This window comes from Prionailurus bengalensis, chromosome B4 (genome assembly GCF_016509475.1).
Source record: "Prionailurus bengalensis isolate Pbe53 chromosome B4, Fcat_Pben_1.1_paternal_pri, whole genome shotgun sequence".
NCBI classification, from domain to species: domain Eukaryota; kingdom Metazoa; phylum Chordata; class Mammalia; order Carnivora; family Felidae; genus Prionailurus; species Prionailurus bengalensis.
In genome coordinates, this window is record NC_057358.1 from 64711225 (window position 1) to 64726249 (window position 15025).

At 41.0% G+C, this 15025-nt stretch overlaps 1 protein-coding gene across 10 annotated transcripts in view; it reads left to right on the forward strand.

Annotated features, from left to right (window-relative positions):
• The first annotated feature begins 12726 nt into the window (after nucleotides 1-12726).
• The window catches only part of DNM1L (dynamin 1 like), a 47483-nt gene continuing 45184 nt past the window's right edge, over nucleotides 12727-15025 (forward strand). For 4 of the 10 annotated variants that reach the window (XM_043562994.1, XM_043562995.1, XM_043562999.1 and 1 more), the window contains exon 1: nucleotides 12767-12995. In XM_043562994.1, coding sequence (XP_043418929.1) covers nucleotides 12894-12995 — 102 coding nt within the window. In that variant the 5' untranslated portion in view covers nucleotides 12767-12893. Of the gene's footprint in view, nucleotides 12996-15025 lie in introns of all 10 variants that reach the window. The other 6 variants (XM_043562997.1, XM_043563004.1, XM_043562998.1 and 3 more) reach the window with 5 other exon arrangements.

The following is a 15025-nucleotide window of genomic DNA, read 5'->3' on the forward strand; positions in this document are numbered from 1 at the left end:
TGTGTGTGTGTGTCTCTCTCTGCCCCTCCCCTGTTTGCACTCTGTCCCTCTGTCTCTGTCTCTGTCTCTCTCTCTAAATAATAAATAAACATTAAAAATAATAATAAATTTAAAAATTAAAAAAAATTTTTTTTGAGAGGAAGAGAGAGATCAGAAGCTGGGGAGAGGCAGAGAAAAAGGAATAAAGAATCCCAAGCAGGATTCACACTGCCGGCGTGGAACCCAACAGGGAACTCAAATTCACCAACCGTGAGATCATGACTTATACTGAAATCAAGAGTCAGACACTTAACCCGGTGAGCCATCCAGGCGCCCCCAAAAGTCACATTTTAAAATGTATGAGGGTTTTTATTTTTTGTTTGTTTGGTTGTTTTTTTGTTTTTTTAAATCTGGAGATATAGGACTCCTAGAGCAAGGAGGTTTTGTCAAATTGAAGGTCAAGAGAGTGGAGTTCGAATCCCGTCTCTGCTAGTAACTGGAGCTATGAACCTGGGCAGATCATTTTACCGCTTTAAGCCTTTGTTTTCTTATTTGTAAATCACTAAATTGGACTAAAATTTAAAATGATGAAATTGTTAATGTTCCTTTAGATTCTAGTACTGTAAGTTTTTTTTCCAAAGTCAGTTTTTAATTTTTGTACGGTTTTTAATTAATGAAATTCCAGCATAATTAATGTACAGTGTTATGTTAGCTTCCGGTGTACAATATAGTGATTCAACAATTCTATACAGTACTCAGTGCTCATCGTGATAAGTGTACTCTTAATCCCCGTCACCTGTTTCACCCATCCCCCACCTCTCCCATCTCCCCTCTGGTAACCATCAGTTTGTTCTCTGTAGTTAGAAGTCTGTTTTCTGGTTTGTCTTTTTTTTAATTTGTTCATTTGTTTTGTTTCTTAAATTCAACATATGAGTGAAATCATATGGTATTTGTCTTTCTCTAACTGACTTCACTTAACATTATGCCCTCTGGATCCATCCATGTTGTTGCAAATGACAAGATTTCATTCTTTGCAAGATTCTTATTATGTTTTTTGTTATTCATTGTCCCCCTGATTCTCCTTGCTTTTTTGAAAGCCTGTATTTGGTATCATATACAAGTATAATTTATTGTATGTATAACTATGCATAGTCACTTCAATTTTTTAAATGTTCTATAGTGCTTCTCTCCATTCTTGGCTTCTCTCTATTCCTGTTCATCTAGAAGTCTAATTTCTCAGCCAAAGCCCCTGGGCATAGTGAACCCTGTGAGCACAAATAAGGTAGCTGGTGGGCTCAGCATTAGTGTTGATAAGCACATAGAAATCTCCACTTCAAGATTCCAAGTTTTATGCAGGCAGATAGGCTGGGCTGCTTGTCAAATAAGACACTGTAAGTGCTGCACTTGGGCACCAAGGAGGCATTTGTAAGGACCATTTTTTTTAAGTGTGCTTGTTTTATTTTATTTTAAATGTTTAGAAAAAGAAATAAAGGGCCAATATATGCAAAATTTCACTAATAATTAAATGCAAACAAAATGATTGCTTTTTTACCTATTAAACTGGCAAAACTAAAAATATGGACACTACCCTAGGGTGGGTATGAGGAAATGGATACTCCCATATACTCTTACTACAATTATAAACTGGCATACAGTAACTATTTAAATTTTAATGATGCATACCCTTTGACTTAGCAATTGCATGTCTAGGAATCTACCCTACTGAAATAATAATATAAATATGAATATAATTGACTCTTGAATAATGCAGGATTTGGAGCACCAACCCCTGCACAGCTGAAAATTCCACATATAATTTTTGACTCCCCCAAAACTTAACTACTAATAGCCACTGTTGACCAGAAACCTTACCAATAAATAAATAACACATATTTTATTGTTATATGTATTACATGATGTATTCTTACAATAATACCTAAATCTTTCTTAATTTTTTCAGTATTTTTAGGCTACATGGTTCATCTGTGAGTTTTTTCAAATTGTCACAAATTTTCTGCAACATTGTCCAGAATAAGAAATTTGAACTGATCTATCATCTGTCAAGAGAAAAACTTAAGTAAACTTAAGTAAATCGTCACACTCTTTACAACAGAAGACTATGCAGCCATTTGAAAGAATATTTTCAGGGGCACCTGGGTGTTCAGTTAAGTGTCTGACTCTTGGGTTAAGAGTCCAACTTGATTTTGGCTCAAGTCATGATCTCATGACTTGTGAGTTCGAGCCCTGCATCGGGCTGTGTGCCAACAGCACGGAGCCTGCTTGGGATTCTCTGTCTCCCTCTCTCTTTGCCCTTCCCCTGCTCAGTCTCTCTCTCTGTCTCCAAAATAAATAAATAAACATTAAAAAAAAAGAAAAAATATGTTGGGATTTGTATGTGCTGATATGGATGATGTCTATAATATAGCAATAAGTGAAGAAAAATTATAGGTATAGCTATAGGTATAGTGTGATCTAATTTATATTATGAACAGTAAAAACATAAACAGTAAAAAATATGAAGAACAGAAAGAAGCTACTAACTCTCCCATCTAGAGAGTATGATCAGAAGAGCTCTCCATATTTTATATTATTCATTCAATGATACTGTCATGGACTGAATTGTGTCCCCTCCTGCCCCAAAGTCATATGTTACAGCCCTAACCCCCAATGTAACTATGTTTGGAGATAGGGCCTGTAAAAGAAATAGCACAGTTAAATGGTCATAAGGGTGGGGCCCTAATCCTATCGGATTGGTACCCTTATAAGAAAGGGAAGGGAAACCAGATGACTTTCTCTTTCTGCTTGTTCCTAGAGGAAAAGCTATGCATGAACACAATAAGGCAGCCATCTCTAAGCTAGGAACAGAGGTCTCACCAGAAACCAATCTTGCTGGCACCTTGATCTTGAACTTCTAACCTCCAAAAGTGTGAGAAAATAAATGTTGCTTAAGCCACCCAATCTGTAGTAACTTGTTTTATCAGCTTGAGCAGACTAATACAGATATGTAGGGATTTTTGTATTCTTCTCCTTGAATATTCTTTGTTGGGAGAGGTGCACCACCCTCCCTCCCCCCCGCTTTTTGGCAGATGCTTTAAATTTTTTTTAATGTTTATTTATTTTTGAGAGAGAGAGAGAGAGAGAGACAGAGTATGAGCAGGGGAGGAGCAGAGAGAGACACAGAAACTGAAGCAGGCTCTAGGCTCTGAGCTGTCTGCATAGAGCCTGATGTGGTGCTCGAACTCATGACCTGTGAGATCATGACCTGAGCCAAAGTCAGATGCTCAATGTACTGAGCCACCCAGGCACCCTGGCAGATGCTTTAAAAAGTCCATTTCAGGACATAAACTGAACTCCAGGATGGGAACTTTTCCAATAATCTGCCTGTCAAGGTTAGGCTGCTGTATTAATGAAGATAACTAACACCAACTGCTGCAAACAGACCTCTAAATCTTAGTGTCTCTAAACCACAAAGATTTATTTCTTGCATATGTTACATGTCTAATATGTTTTGGCAGGGGACGCTATTCTATGTAGACACTCAGGCTGACCAAGGGTTGACCTTTTTGGTTCATCATTCTTTCAACATGTGTCTTCAAAGTCTGTCAAATCAGGAAAACGGAGCTAGAAGGTTGAGCAAGGCTTCTCACTGACTCAGCTAAGAAGAAATCCACACCACCTCTGCTCACAGCTATTTAGAGAAGTAGTCACATGACCTCAACCACACTGCAAAGGAGGCTGGGAAATCAGAACCATGTGAATATTTAAGGAATACTAAATGTTCCTGTCATATTCCTTGTTATGGATTGAATTGTATTCCCCCCAAAAATAAGTTCAAGTCTTAACCCCCAGTACCTCAGAATCTGATCTTATTTGGAAATAGGGTCTTTTTAGAGGTAATCAAATTAAAATTCCTTTGAGTTAAAATCCTTACTCTGTCTTCTCTTAATAAGAGGTCATTAGAGTGAGCCCTAATCCAGCATGACTGGTGTTTTCAAAATAGGAGGACATTTGGACACAGAGACAGACATGCACAGAAGGAGGATGTTGTGAACATATGCAGGGAGCAGATTGCTATGTGAAGATTGAGGCAGAGGTCAGAGTAATGTTGCCACAAGCAAGAAACACTTGGGGTCACCAAAACCTAGAAAAGACGCATGGAACAGATTCTCCCTCACGGCCCTCAAAGGGAACCCATCCTGCTGACAACTAGATTTTGGATTTCTAGCTTCTAGAATTGTGAGACAACAAATTTCTATTTTTCTTTTTTTTTTTTAAACGATTTTTCTAAGTCATCTCTACACCTAACATGGGCCTCAAACTCATGATCCCAAGATTAAGAGTCATAAGCTCTATCAACTGAGCTAGCCAGGCACCCCACATTTCTATTTTTCTAAACCAATGAGTTGGTGGTACTTTGCTATAGCATCCCTAGAAAATGAATACACTCCTCTAACAAGTTTATGCAGAAAGAGATTTGATACATGGAATTAGATGCTTATAAATCTGTTAGAATGACTGGGAAATGGGCTCTAGGCTAGACATCCAGATCCAGGAATTACTCCCAGAAAAATTGGGGCACCAAGAATTACTAACACATTTATCACAAGCAGGAGCTGGCTCTCAGGGTCTGCTTACCTCAGCCACTATCTGAAAATCAGAAAGTATTACCAAAACCATTAACTCCTGAACCATGTCATGCCTCCTATATCTGCACAAGCAAAATGGATGCCTTGTGTAACACTTACATCTTTTCATAATTTTGAACAGAATTTAAGCCTTGAGTGAATGTACCTGTTTTATGGAAATAAAATTATATATGGAACACTTCGTTGAAAAGATATTGAGAAATATAGTTTTTTTTTAGTTTTTAAAAAATTTTTAATGTTTATTTATTTTTGAAAGAGAGAGACAGAACATGAATGGGGGAGGGCGAGAGAAGAAGTGGGGAGACACAGAATCCGACACAGGCTCCAGGCTCTGAGCTGTCAGCACAGAGCCCAACACAGGGCTCAAACTGTGAGATAGTGACCTGAGCTGAAGTCGGACACTTAACCAACTGAGCCACCCAGGCGCCCCTGAGACATATAGTTTTTAGCTTCTGAAGCAAGAGAAGCCCACAAGAAGGAGGTTAAAATACATTTTGGGGGTGCCTAGGTGGCTCAGTCGGTTGAGTGCCCGACTTAGTTCAGGTCATGATCTCAGGGTTCATGAGTTCAAGCTCCACATCAGGCTTACTGCTGTAGGTGCAGAGCCTGCTTCAGGTCCTCTGTCCCCAACTCTCTTTGCCCCTCCCCCACTTGTGTGTGCACTCTCTCTCAAAAATAAATTAAAAAAAAATCTAAAATACACTTTGAACAAGCCATTCTTTTTTATTTTTCCTTTTATGTTTTTTGGTTACTATTTTATGGTTCCTTGTTCTAATATCCTTCTCCTGCTCTCCTTTTAGATGTTCTAATTGCCCATTCTGCCCTTGGCCATTTTTTTTTTCTTCATATTACCTGCACAAGTTCATCTATTCCAAATTTGTCCAGATGTCTCCACCTTCATTATTACCACCCTTGTATACATTACCATCATCTCTGACTTGGATTACTACAGCACTCCCTGTCTGATTTCACATTTTCTGTTACCTTGTCTCAATCCAGGGGGATGTGGCTCATGTTTATACAACCAGTAAGATCATATGTCTCTTTGCCTACTCTTCTGATCTTCTCCCTTGCCTCTAAGATTCATCTCTAGCTCCTCACTCTCATGACTTCACCTCTGACTGACCAGCTATTAGCCCGGCCATTCACCACTCTCTCACAGACCTTTATGCCTACATTTAGCCACACTGAACTCTTTAAAGCACCTAGAATTCATCATGTGCTTTCTTTCCTCTTCACTTTTGCACAAGCTGCTCTTTCTGCTTGGTTTAGAAGTCCTTTCTCTTCCTCTTTGGTCAACTCCTATTCATCCTTAAATCCAGGAAGCCCAGGCTAGGTCTCTCTCCTATGTGCTGATGTGTATGAATTCTGCCCACTTGCCAAAAGAGAAAGAAAAGAAAGGAATTTTGAGGATGCCAATGGGTGTGTTTTGTTCACTTTTGTACCTTTAGTACCTGACATAGTATTTAATAGTTTTTTCTGTTTTCATTTTTATTTTGTTTACTTTGTATTTGCTACTGGTGTGAATAGTGGCACACATTTGAAACTGCTGTTTGGATTTTGTGGCACACCATTTTCTTTTTCTTTTTTTAAAAAATATTTTAATGTTTATTTATTTTTGAGAGACACAGAGTGTGAGCAGGGGAGGAGCAGAGAGAGAGGGAGACAGGGAATTTAAAACAGACTCCAGACTGTGAGCTGTCAGCACAGAGCCTGTTCGGGGCTCGAACACAAAGCCTATGAGATCATGACCTGAGCTGAAGTGGGCTGCTTAACCGACTGAGCCACCCAGGTGCCCCAGGGTACACCATCTTCTATCTTTCCATTAACTTACTAGTACTGCTCATTCTATTTAAAAATTTACTTCTGTTTGGGTAGTAGGTCACATCCTTAATAGTTATATTATTATTCCTATTTCATAGATTAGGGGTTGGGAGTAAGTAAGACTTCTCAAAGAGGTTGATTAATTCAGAACTTTTTCCTCACACTTTTCTAGTTCCAAAGTAACTTGTTAGTCTCTGACTAGCCTATATGAAGTGTATTTAATATGCAAAACATTTATTCAATCATTCACTCATCTGTCCATCTATCTATTGATCTATTTAGTCAAAATTCCATAACTGAAGGAGACAGAATAAAATCCATCAGAAAGAAACAGAAAGTCAGCTGTTGGATAAACCTTTATATATATTATAAATACTTTTTGATATACTGTCTTATTCACTAATTTTACTAATTGTGTCACTAATGTATAAGTTTTATCATCACAATTGTGTGGCATTTTTAGAAAATTGGTTCTTATAACTTAAACTGACTCATCCTACTGACTGCTGGTTAGATGGACCATGGACCGTTTGGGCAATTAGAAAGGAAAGATGTTCAAAGTCTATACTAGGCCTGACTACCAAAGGAAGAAATCCAGAGTGGATGTCCTTCTGTTTACCACAGTGTACTGGTGAGTCTTTGGATATGCAAAGGTAGCTTAACCAAGGGCTGAAAAGCTAAATTCCTCTTCACCAAAAAGTGTGAACTAATTGAGTTGGTATAGGGAAGACACAAAGGAAGTCTGAGAAACAGAGGAAAAAGGAGATTTGCAGAGCATCTAAGAAAGGCAAACAACATCTTGGGGACCTGTGATGCAGTTGTTAAAAAAAAAAAAAAGGCCAATGAAAATTTCCCAGAGACAAGGTAAGAAAGGTAGTTTAAGAACAGGGATGTCTAATATGTAATTTTCAGTTGTTGGCATTACCACGATGGAAAGTCACTCTATATCTCAAACAGTTAGTGATATACACGTGTTTTGAGGGTGAGAGGATTAAAAAAATAAGCAAGTTCCATTGGTGAACGGTATGCAGCAAAGAAAAGAAAACTGGCGAGGGAGAAGAGTCAATGCTATTACTCTTAATTGTGTTGTTACACTGCCCTCTACTGGGTTGTCAGAATCCCCCTAGATTTAATGACTGGCTGTCGAACCAGCTGACCGGCCCCATCATCTGTAGACAATTTCCTGCACCTGCTGACAAAGTATGTGTTAAGCTTGAGGCCTGGGGAGTAGTGCAAATTGATTAAAGCTGTTTACTTTACCATCTTTGCAAACTACAGGCAGTTTCCAAAATATAACAGAGGCTTCCCCATCAGAGGTGTGTGTGTGTGTGTGTGTGTGTGTGTGTGTGTGTGTTTTGTTTTTTGTTTTGTTTTGAGAGGGACTGAGACAGAGTGAGTGGGGAAGGGCAAAGAGAGAGGGAGAGAGAGAGAGAATCCCAAGTAGGCTCCACACTGTCAGCACAGAGACCTATGTGGGGCTCAAACTCACCAACCATGAGCCAAACCAAGAAACCTGAGCCGAAACCAAGAGTTGGATGCTCAACCAACTGAGCCACCAGGCGCCCCCAGAATTGTGTATTTCATGTTAACATTAGATCTGCACGTTCCACTATGATTTGAAGGCATGGATAGTGGCAGCTTCGTTATGATTAGTGATCAAACACTGGCAGAAAATGATACCAGACACTGATGCTATAAAGAAAGTCTGGATGATCTTCTGCGAGAGCTATTAAAATAATTTCTAGTTATTAATTTAATTCAAAATAAACTTTCTTTCGGGATATTAAGTTAGAACAAAGCCAACTCACTCCCTACCAAAATAACTTGGCAGCTATTCTGATGAAGACTTCTGTGTCAGTGTAGCCTCATATGTTTTGCCTGGGTTTAACTGCAAATCCTAGTTACAGTTGTACCAGTTTAGACCTGCTTAAATCCTTTCGAATCCTGACTCTCCAATAAAAGGAAAACGGAAGTTTACTAGAGTGGTACTATATAACCAAGCATCATGCTAGGTAGTGGAGATAACTAGCTACATAAGATGCCACTTCTGCCCTCCGTGGACTCAATGTTGACTACGGGGGAAGGACATGCTATTGTCCGTAGTACCCCCTCCCTTTAGCAAATATAGTGCCTGGCTAAGACCCATATGCCTAATAGGTGCTTGATAAATGTGTGTTGAATAAATGAGGGAATGAATGAAGAAACGAGGCGGCATATGCAAAGGTTAGGAGTCTGCCAAATAGCCTGTTTTGATCACAGCTCTGCTACATATTAGCTATGTAAATAAATCACTTCACTTAAATCCCTGGAGCCTCAGTTTCCGTATCTGTACACCTATCCTGCAAAGCAACTGCAAAATGCTTAGCACACTGCTTCACATCCAGAAAGCACTCAATAAATGTTTAATGTTATAACGTGAAAAGGGCAAGAAGGAAAAGGAGTGATTAAATATGGGGATTAGAATTCCTAGATTATGTCTATATATGTACATTTAAAAGTATAGGACAATGTTGGATTTGGGAAAATTTTTAATGGTGAATAAGAGATTGGTCTCCAAAACCAATTTATTCATGTGGTAGGAAACTTGAACCCTCGTGACAGTGACTCACATGCTTATAGTTCCACAGGCAGAAAGAGAACATTCTCTGGTTAGGTCAAGTTAAAAAATTCTGAGGGAAGGTTTCTAAATGGCCCTGCTTGGGTCAGGTTCATCTTAACCTGATGTGGTACAGACTTTGGGATGGGAGGTTGTCCTGGGTGGTCCAGGTGGGCCAATTTAATCAAGGGTTCTTAAAAGAGAAACTTTCTTGGCTGTAGTGAGAGATATGATGACAGAACAAGGGTTAAAGTGATGGGACATTGTTAGCCTCGAAGATGTTGGATGGGGAACAAGAGCTAGGAATGTGAGCATTCTCTAATCTGCAAATGGCAAGGGGATGGACTTTTCTGTAGAGGCTCCAGAAAGGAATGCAGTCCTGATGATACCTTGATTTTAACCAGGTGAGACCCACATTGGACCTCTGCCCTACAGAGCTGTAAGATAATACATTTTTACTTGTTTTAAGCACAAAATGACTTGTTAAGACAGTAATAGGAAACTCATATACCAGGGAAACGGGGTGGAAACCTACTTTCATTTCATCCCACATATTCACTCAACATCGTCGGCTCTGAGGCAGCTTGCTCAATGAGGTACCTGTAGCTTCCACCACTGCCTGCTCACCTCATCCATAGGAATAGATTGATTTGAGAGGATAAAGTAGATTATGTAGAGGGAAGCAGAGCCAAGAAGTAGAGAGAATTCTGATGCTACCTGAGCCGTCAGTTCCAGTTAATTTTGAGGCCAACGTCATGCTTGCCCTTTGGTTATACAAGCTAATCAATCCCTCTTTTTGAGCTAGTTGGTTTGAATTAAATGTCTGTGACTTGCAACTAAATGATCCTGTCTAAATCATAAATCTATGGTAAGGAAGAGATGACCGAAGGAGAAGAGTGTTGTTTTGTTTGGTTTGGTCTTTAAAAGCCTTTGGAGACAGTACCTGATGATGGCTTAATGCGATTCCATAGCAACCCACTGAGAAACATGTTATCCCACTTTAGATGAGGAAAGTCATACTTCTTAGCTAAGTGGCTTTCCCACAAGCAAGAATATTCTGAATTTAAAACGTGAAAACCCATATTGGTTTGCTTTGTTTGTCTCCAGTGAAACACATTGCACATAGAGTATCCTGCCTTATGTTTTTTCTTTTTTTTTTTAAAGTTATCAAAATAGAGCCACATTGTTTCGAGGCCTCTCCACTTCCTGTTTCTGCAGCCTCAAACGGTTTTCTTTTCCTCTGCATCCGATAAACTCAATGCTCTAGAGTCTAGAGAAGTACTGGACAAAGCTGCTTAAACCTAACTGGTGGCGGTGGTGATAGGAGGACTTCTTGTGCACTGGCCATGCGGTTATTTCTCCTAGAAAAAAGATAGAATTAAAAAGCAGACACTATTATTCCTGAAGCGCATTAAAAGGATCTGGATGTTACCTCCCAAAAGATATTTTATAATTTAAATGGAAATATAGAACGCCACACAAATTCATGACATTTGTCTTTCTGGAATATTGTATGCTTGTTATTTTAGTTTTGCAGATAGAAAAAGACTATGTCTATTGGTGCCACAAATTAGGGAACAACAGGTGTAGTTGCATCATTTTGGCCCCAGGGCACCTTGCCCCTATGAAGCGGTTACTGATTATGCCCATGGAGCTTTACCATGAGCCTACCCCTCTGTCTTCTTGGGTGGAATACGGACTGCTCACAGAAAAAGAAGAGATGGAAATCTCTATCAGTAGAGGGCTGAGAAGCAAAGTGGGTAAACTCTGACTACTATATCATCTTGGTAGAAAATAAGAGGATTTAGAATAAATATCTTGTCTGCTCTTCATTTTTTTTGCAGTTCTGAAGTTTTTGTGTTTAAGAAAGAGAAGATGGGGGTGCCTGGGTGGCTCAGTTGGTTAAATGTCAGACTTCGGCTCAGGTCATGATTTCATGGTTCATGAGTTTGAGCCTGCATCTGACAGCAGAGAGCCTACTTTGGATCCTCTTCCTCTCCTCCTCTCTAAAAAATAAATAAACATTAGGAAAAAAAAAAACAATGTTCATAAAACTTGGTAAGATGTTAGAACACTACTCATGGACCTTCAGGTCTTAGCTTACATGATATTTTACTCATTTGGCCCCAAATATTTATTGAATACTTACCATGGGTCCTACTGAACAAATCAAGCATGTTCCTCGGGGCTACTGTGTAGGGCTGTGCAGGTGAATAGTACCTAGTGCTGTTGTGTAGTGCACAACTTCCACTATTACAGGTGTTTTTACCCTCCTGGAGACTAAATCTGGTGACTTCTAGAAAGTCTTGCTGGAATTTTCACTCTTCCCCCTCAAAGTAGAAAAGGTGCTCCTATTATGTGTTCTAAAATACAGTCAGTCATAGCACTTTACCCATTTATAATGAATGGTGTCATCCTGTTAGATTGTAAACTCAGATGGGACTGAGATTGCATCGACAGAAAAACCTTGGATTGCAAGTAACTTGTTCTGCGAACGTTCCTCAAGACGAGTAAACATTTCTAATAAATGTTAACTTGATAAACAAGCAATGTCTTGAAATACCAGTAGTACATGAGCAGTGTCTTGTAATATGAGTTGTACTTGATGCTGAATGTCACATGATCACAACTGAGCCAATGGTTCTTGAAATTCACTTTGATATACGAGTGCTTTGGATTACAAGTATGTTTCCAGAACGAATTATGCTCGCAAACCAAGGTTTTGCTCACAAACCAAGGTTTTACTGTATCTTGTTTATCACTTTCTAGGGGCTAGGGATGCATCGGTAAATTAAACAGTCAAAAAACCCTGGCTTCTAGAAGCCAATAAACTAGCAAGAGCAGAGAGTAAATAAGTTCAATATCTAGCATGCAAGATGGAAATTAATAGTATGGAGAAAAATAAAGCAAGGGGGCTTTCTTTTCACCTACTTTATGTTTTTGCTCAACTGTCACCTTTTTATACTTTGAGATAGGAAAGATTTGGAGGTTTGGAGTAGAGGAGAAATATGATCTTGCCTAAAAAAGAAAAACAACATTTAGGAATGTAACAGGCACACTTAGCAAAAAGCAAGTAAGGTAGTTATCAGATCTCCACTTTGTCAGGAATCAGGACACAGCAAATAAAGTGTTATACAGAATATAGAGAACAAGGGCTCAGCCTTTCCCCTCCAAAACTCTTGACATAAGCTTCTTCCACGACACGTTTTTACAAAAATCTTGGGAGAACCTGCATGTTCCAACCGGGGCTGGGTGTTGTATTTTTGCAAAATAGCACCCCACGCTTTCTAGTATCAGCCTACAGACCCTTTGCACCTGGTTGGGGTGTCTGAGGCTCTGAGTTATTCTTTAAGTCTCTTCAACCCGTCCTTATTGAGCAGGCAGCTTCATAAGGAAATAACATCTTGGATAATCAAGATACTACGCTCTGCTAATCACATCCATATCTGGCATTTTCACACCCGTTACGCTCTGAATACAGGCGTAAGTGTATTTTCCCTCCTACTCTTAGGGCTTCGCTCCGAGGGCTTTTGACGAGAGCCTGAAAACCACGCCCTCCCCAAGCACCTTCTCCCCGGCTCTCCACCCGCCCAGCGCGGCGTAGCTTTCTGGAATCCGTAGGCCTCTCTTTCCTCTGCCCCAGAACTACAACTCCCGGCAGGCTCTGTTTCTCTCCACCTTCCTCTTAGCGCATGGCCTGCCGGGAGGGGGCAGGTAGCGCGGGCGGGGTCCAATGGGTGCCGGCTCCCGAGGAGAAGGCGGAGGAGAGGAGGAAGGAGGCGGACTCTGGGCCCCGGCCCCATTCATTGCCGCGGCCGGCCGGGCGGGGGTCCTGTGTTTTCGGAGCCATGGAGGCGCTAATTCCAGTTATCAACAAGCTTCAGGATGTCTTCAACACGGTGGGCGCCGACATCATCCAGTTGCCTCAGATCGTCGTGGTGGGAACGCAGGTAGGAGACGAGGGCGGCGTCCGCCCAGGCCAGAGCCCGGGGCGCGGGCCTGGTAGGGGCTGCGGCAGGGCCAGCTCCGAGCCGGCCTTTGCGGCCTGTGGGAGGAGGGCGCTGCTGGGGGCACCCGGGCTCTTCGGGCTGTGCCGCGCCTTTCCGCCCGGGGCAGGTTACTTCGGGCCTGGGAATCCGGGCCGGGTCGGGAGGCGAGGGGCGGAGCCGGCGCGGCGGGTCCCGGGGGCGGGCTAGTCGGGGGACGGACCGGCGAGCGGAACTGGAGCCCGCGGAGACCGGGCGCGGCTTGCCCTGCGGGCCGCTGCTTGGAAGGGCACCTGGGGGACGCGCTGGGCACGTGGGGCCACACTGGGCTCATGGCGGGCCAGCTAGCCCTTCTTCGGTTGGTTTTAGGGCGGCAGGGTTTTTATTCCCCTTCTTGCCTTGCTCAGGGGCTCCGGAGTCAGTTTTGGAACCGCGGGGCTGGGGTTGAGAAGGCCGCTACTGTGTGGTACCTGAATGTTTTGCTGCAGTGCAATCCCTTCATGTTTTGAGGACGCCGAAGCAGTTAATAAAAAGCAACCCCCCTCTCCCCCGCCCCAAACCACCTGTATCTGGGTGTTAGGAAGGAATAACCAGTTTTTCTGCGTTGGCTGTGGTTTTTGTCTTCCATCCAAATTGAGCATCAGGTTCTCTGGTCTTTTCATATTGAGTGTCATAGATAACATAATTTTTTATATGCAGAAAATGTTGAAAAAATAAATTATTTTTAGAGTGACAGAAGTACAAGTTTCATTTTCTCTGCCTGCTGATTTTCTTGGTTTTAAAAGAATCGTAGGACTTTTATTAGAGTTCAGAGAAACGCATCTTAGAGCTTAGTATATTGATTTTAAGTGTTTTCATTTCTCAATGATCTTTTCTGTTGAGAAGGGGACGGTTTCCTCATTTTCTGTCGCTACATCTTGCTACAGTATTTTAGTGTAGAGTATAAATATTATGACAGGGAACTTAACGTTCGGAGTACCATGGAGCATATTCAAACCTTGGAAACCATAGACATCTTGTACTTTTTCTTGCTTTTAAATAAAGTGGTAGAAATTATTTCAGAAACACATATACTTGGTCTGCTGTAGGATTGGTATAGATTCTGCTCACTCCTGCCTACATATATTGTAGTATTTGTAACGTATTTGTAATGATTGGACACTGAATCATCAATATAATATTAGGAGCGGTATTTTTATTTCACATATTTTGTTCACTGCTGCGTTCCTGTTCCTAGCTCTGTAACAGTCCCGGGGCGTGTAGTGAGTGCTCCATAAATACTTTGAATGAATGGATATTGTTCACTGTAACCAGATAATATTTTAAAACACTGGTCCTTCTATCATCAAATGGATCTGTTTTTGAAAATACAATGAAAGGAGACGAACTAAGTCTTCTTTGGTAGTAATTTGGAAGTGTTTCCTATCTGTGAACCAGAAACTTTCCATATACTTTTAAGAGATTCTCCATGCTTTCTAAGCTTGGAGAAGTAAAAGAATCAGGGCTATTGTGTGTCAGCATAAATAGTTTAAAATCAAGAAGGATTTTTCTTACACAAAATTGAGTTTCCCTTTTTTTTCCCCCCCAAAGTTTGTTTATTTAGAGAGAGAGAGAGAGAGAGAGAGGCAGACAAAGAGGGAGAGGGAGTATCCCAAGTAGGCTCTGTGGGATCAATGTGCAGAGCTGGCTGTGTGGCTTGAGCCCATGAAACTAAGATCATGACCTGAGCCAAAGTCAAGATTTAGGCACCTAATTGACTAAGCCACTGAGATGCCCCAAAATTGAGTTTATTTCCGTGAGTAAACCTGTTGGCAGAATTACTCTTTGGAGTAGAGGAGTAAAGATCTCACTGTTAGGAAAATCATTAACGTTGTGCTAGCAGAAACCATCCTAGTAGTGATACATGCCATATTTGCGTGTTGATGTTTGAAATTGCTCAGTAGGGAAATTAAGTTTGTGTGTGTGTTTTAAGTAGGCTCTCTGCCCAACATGGA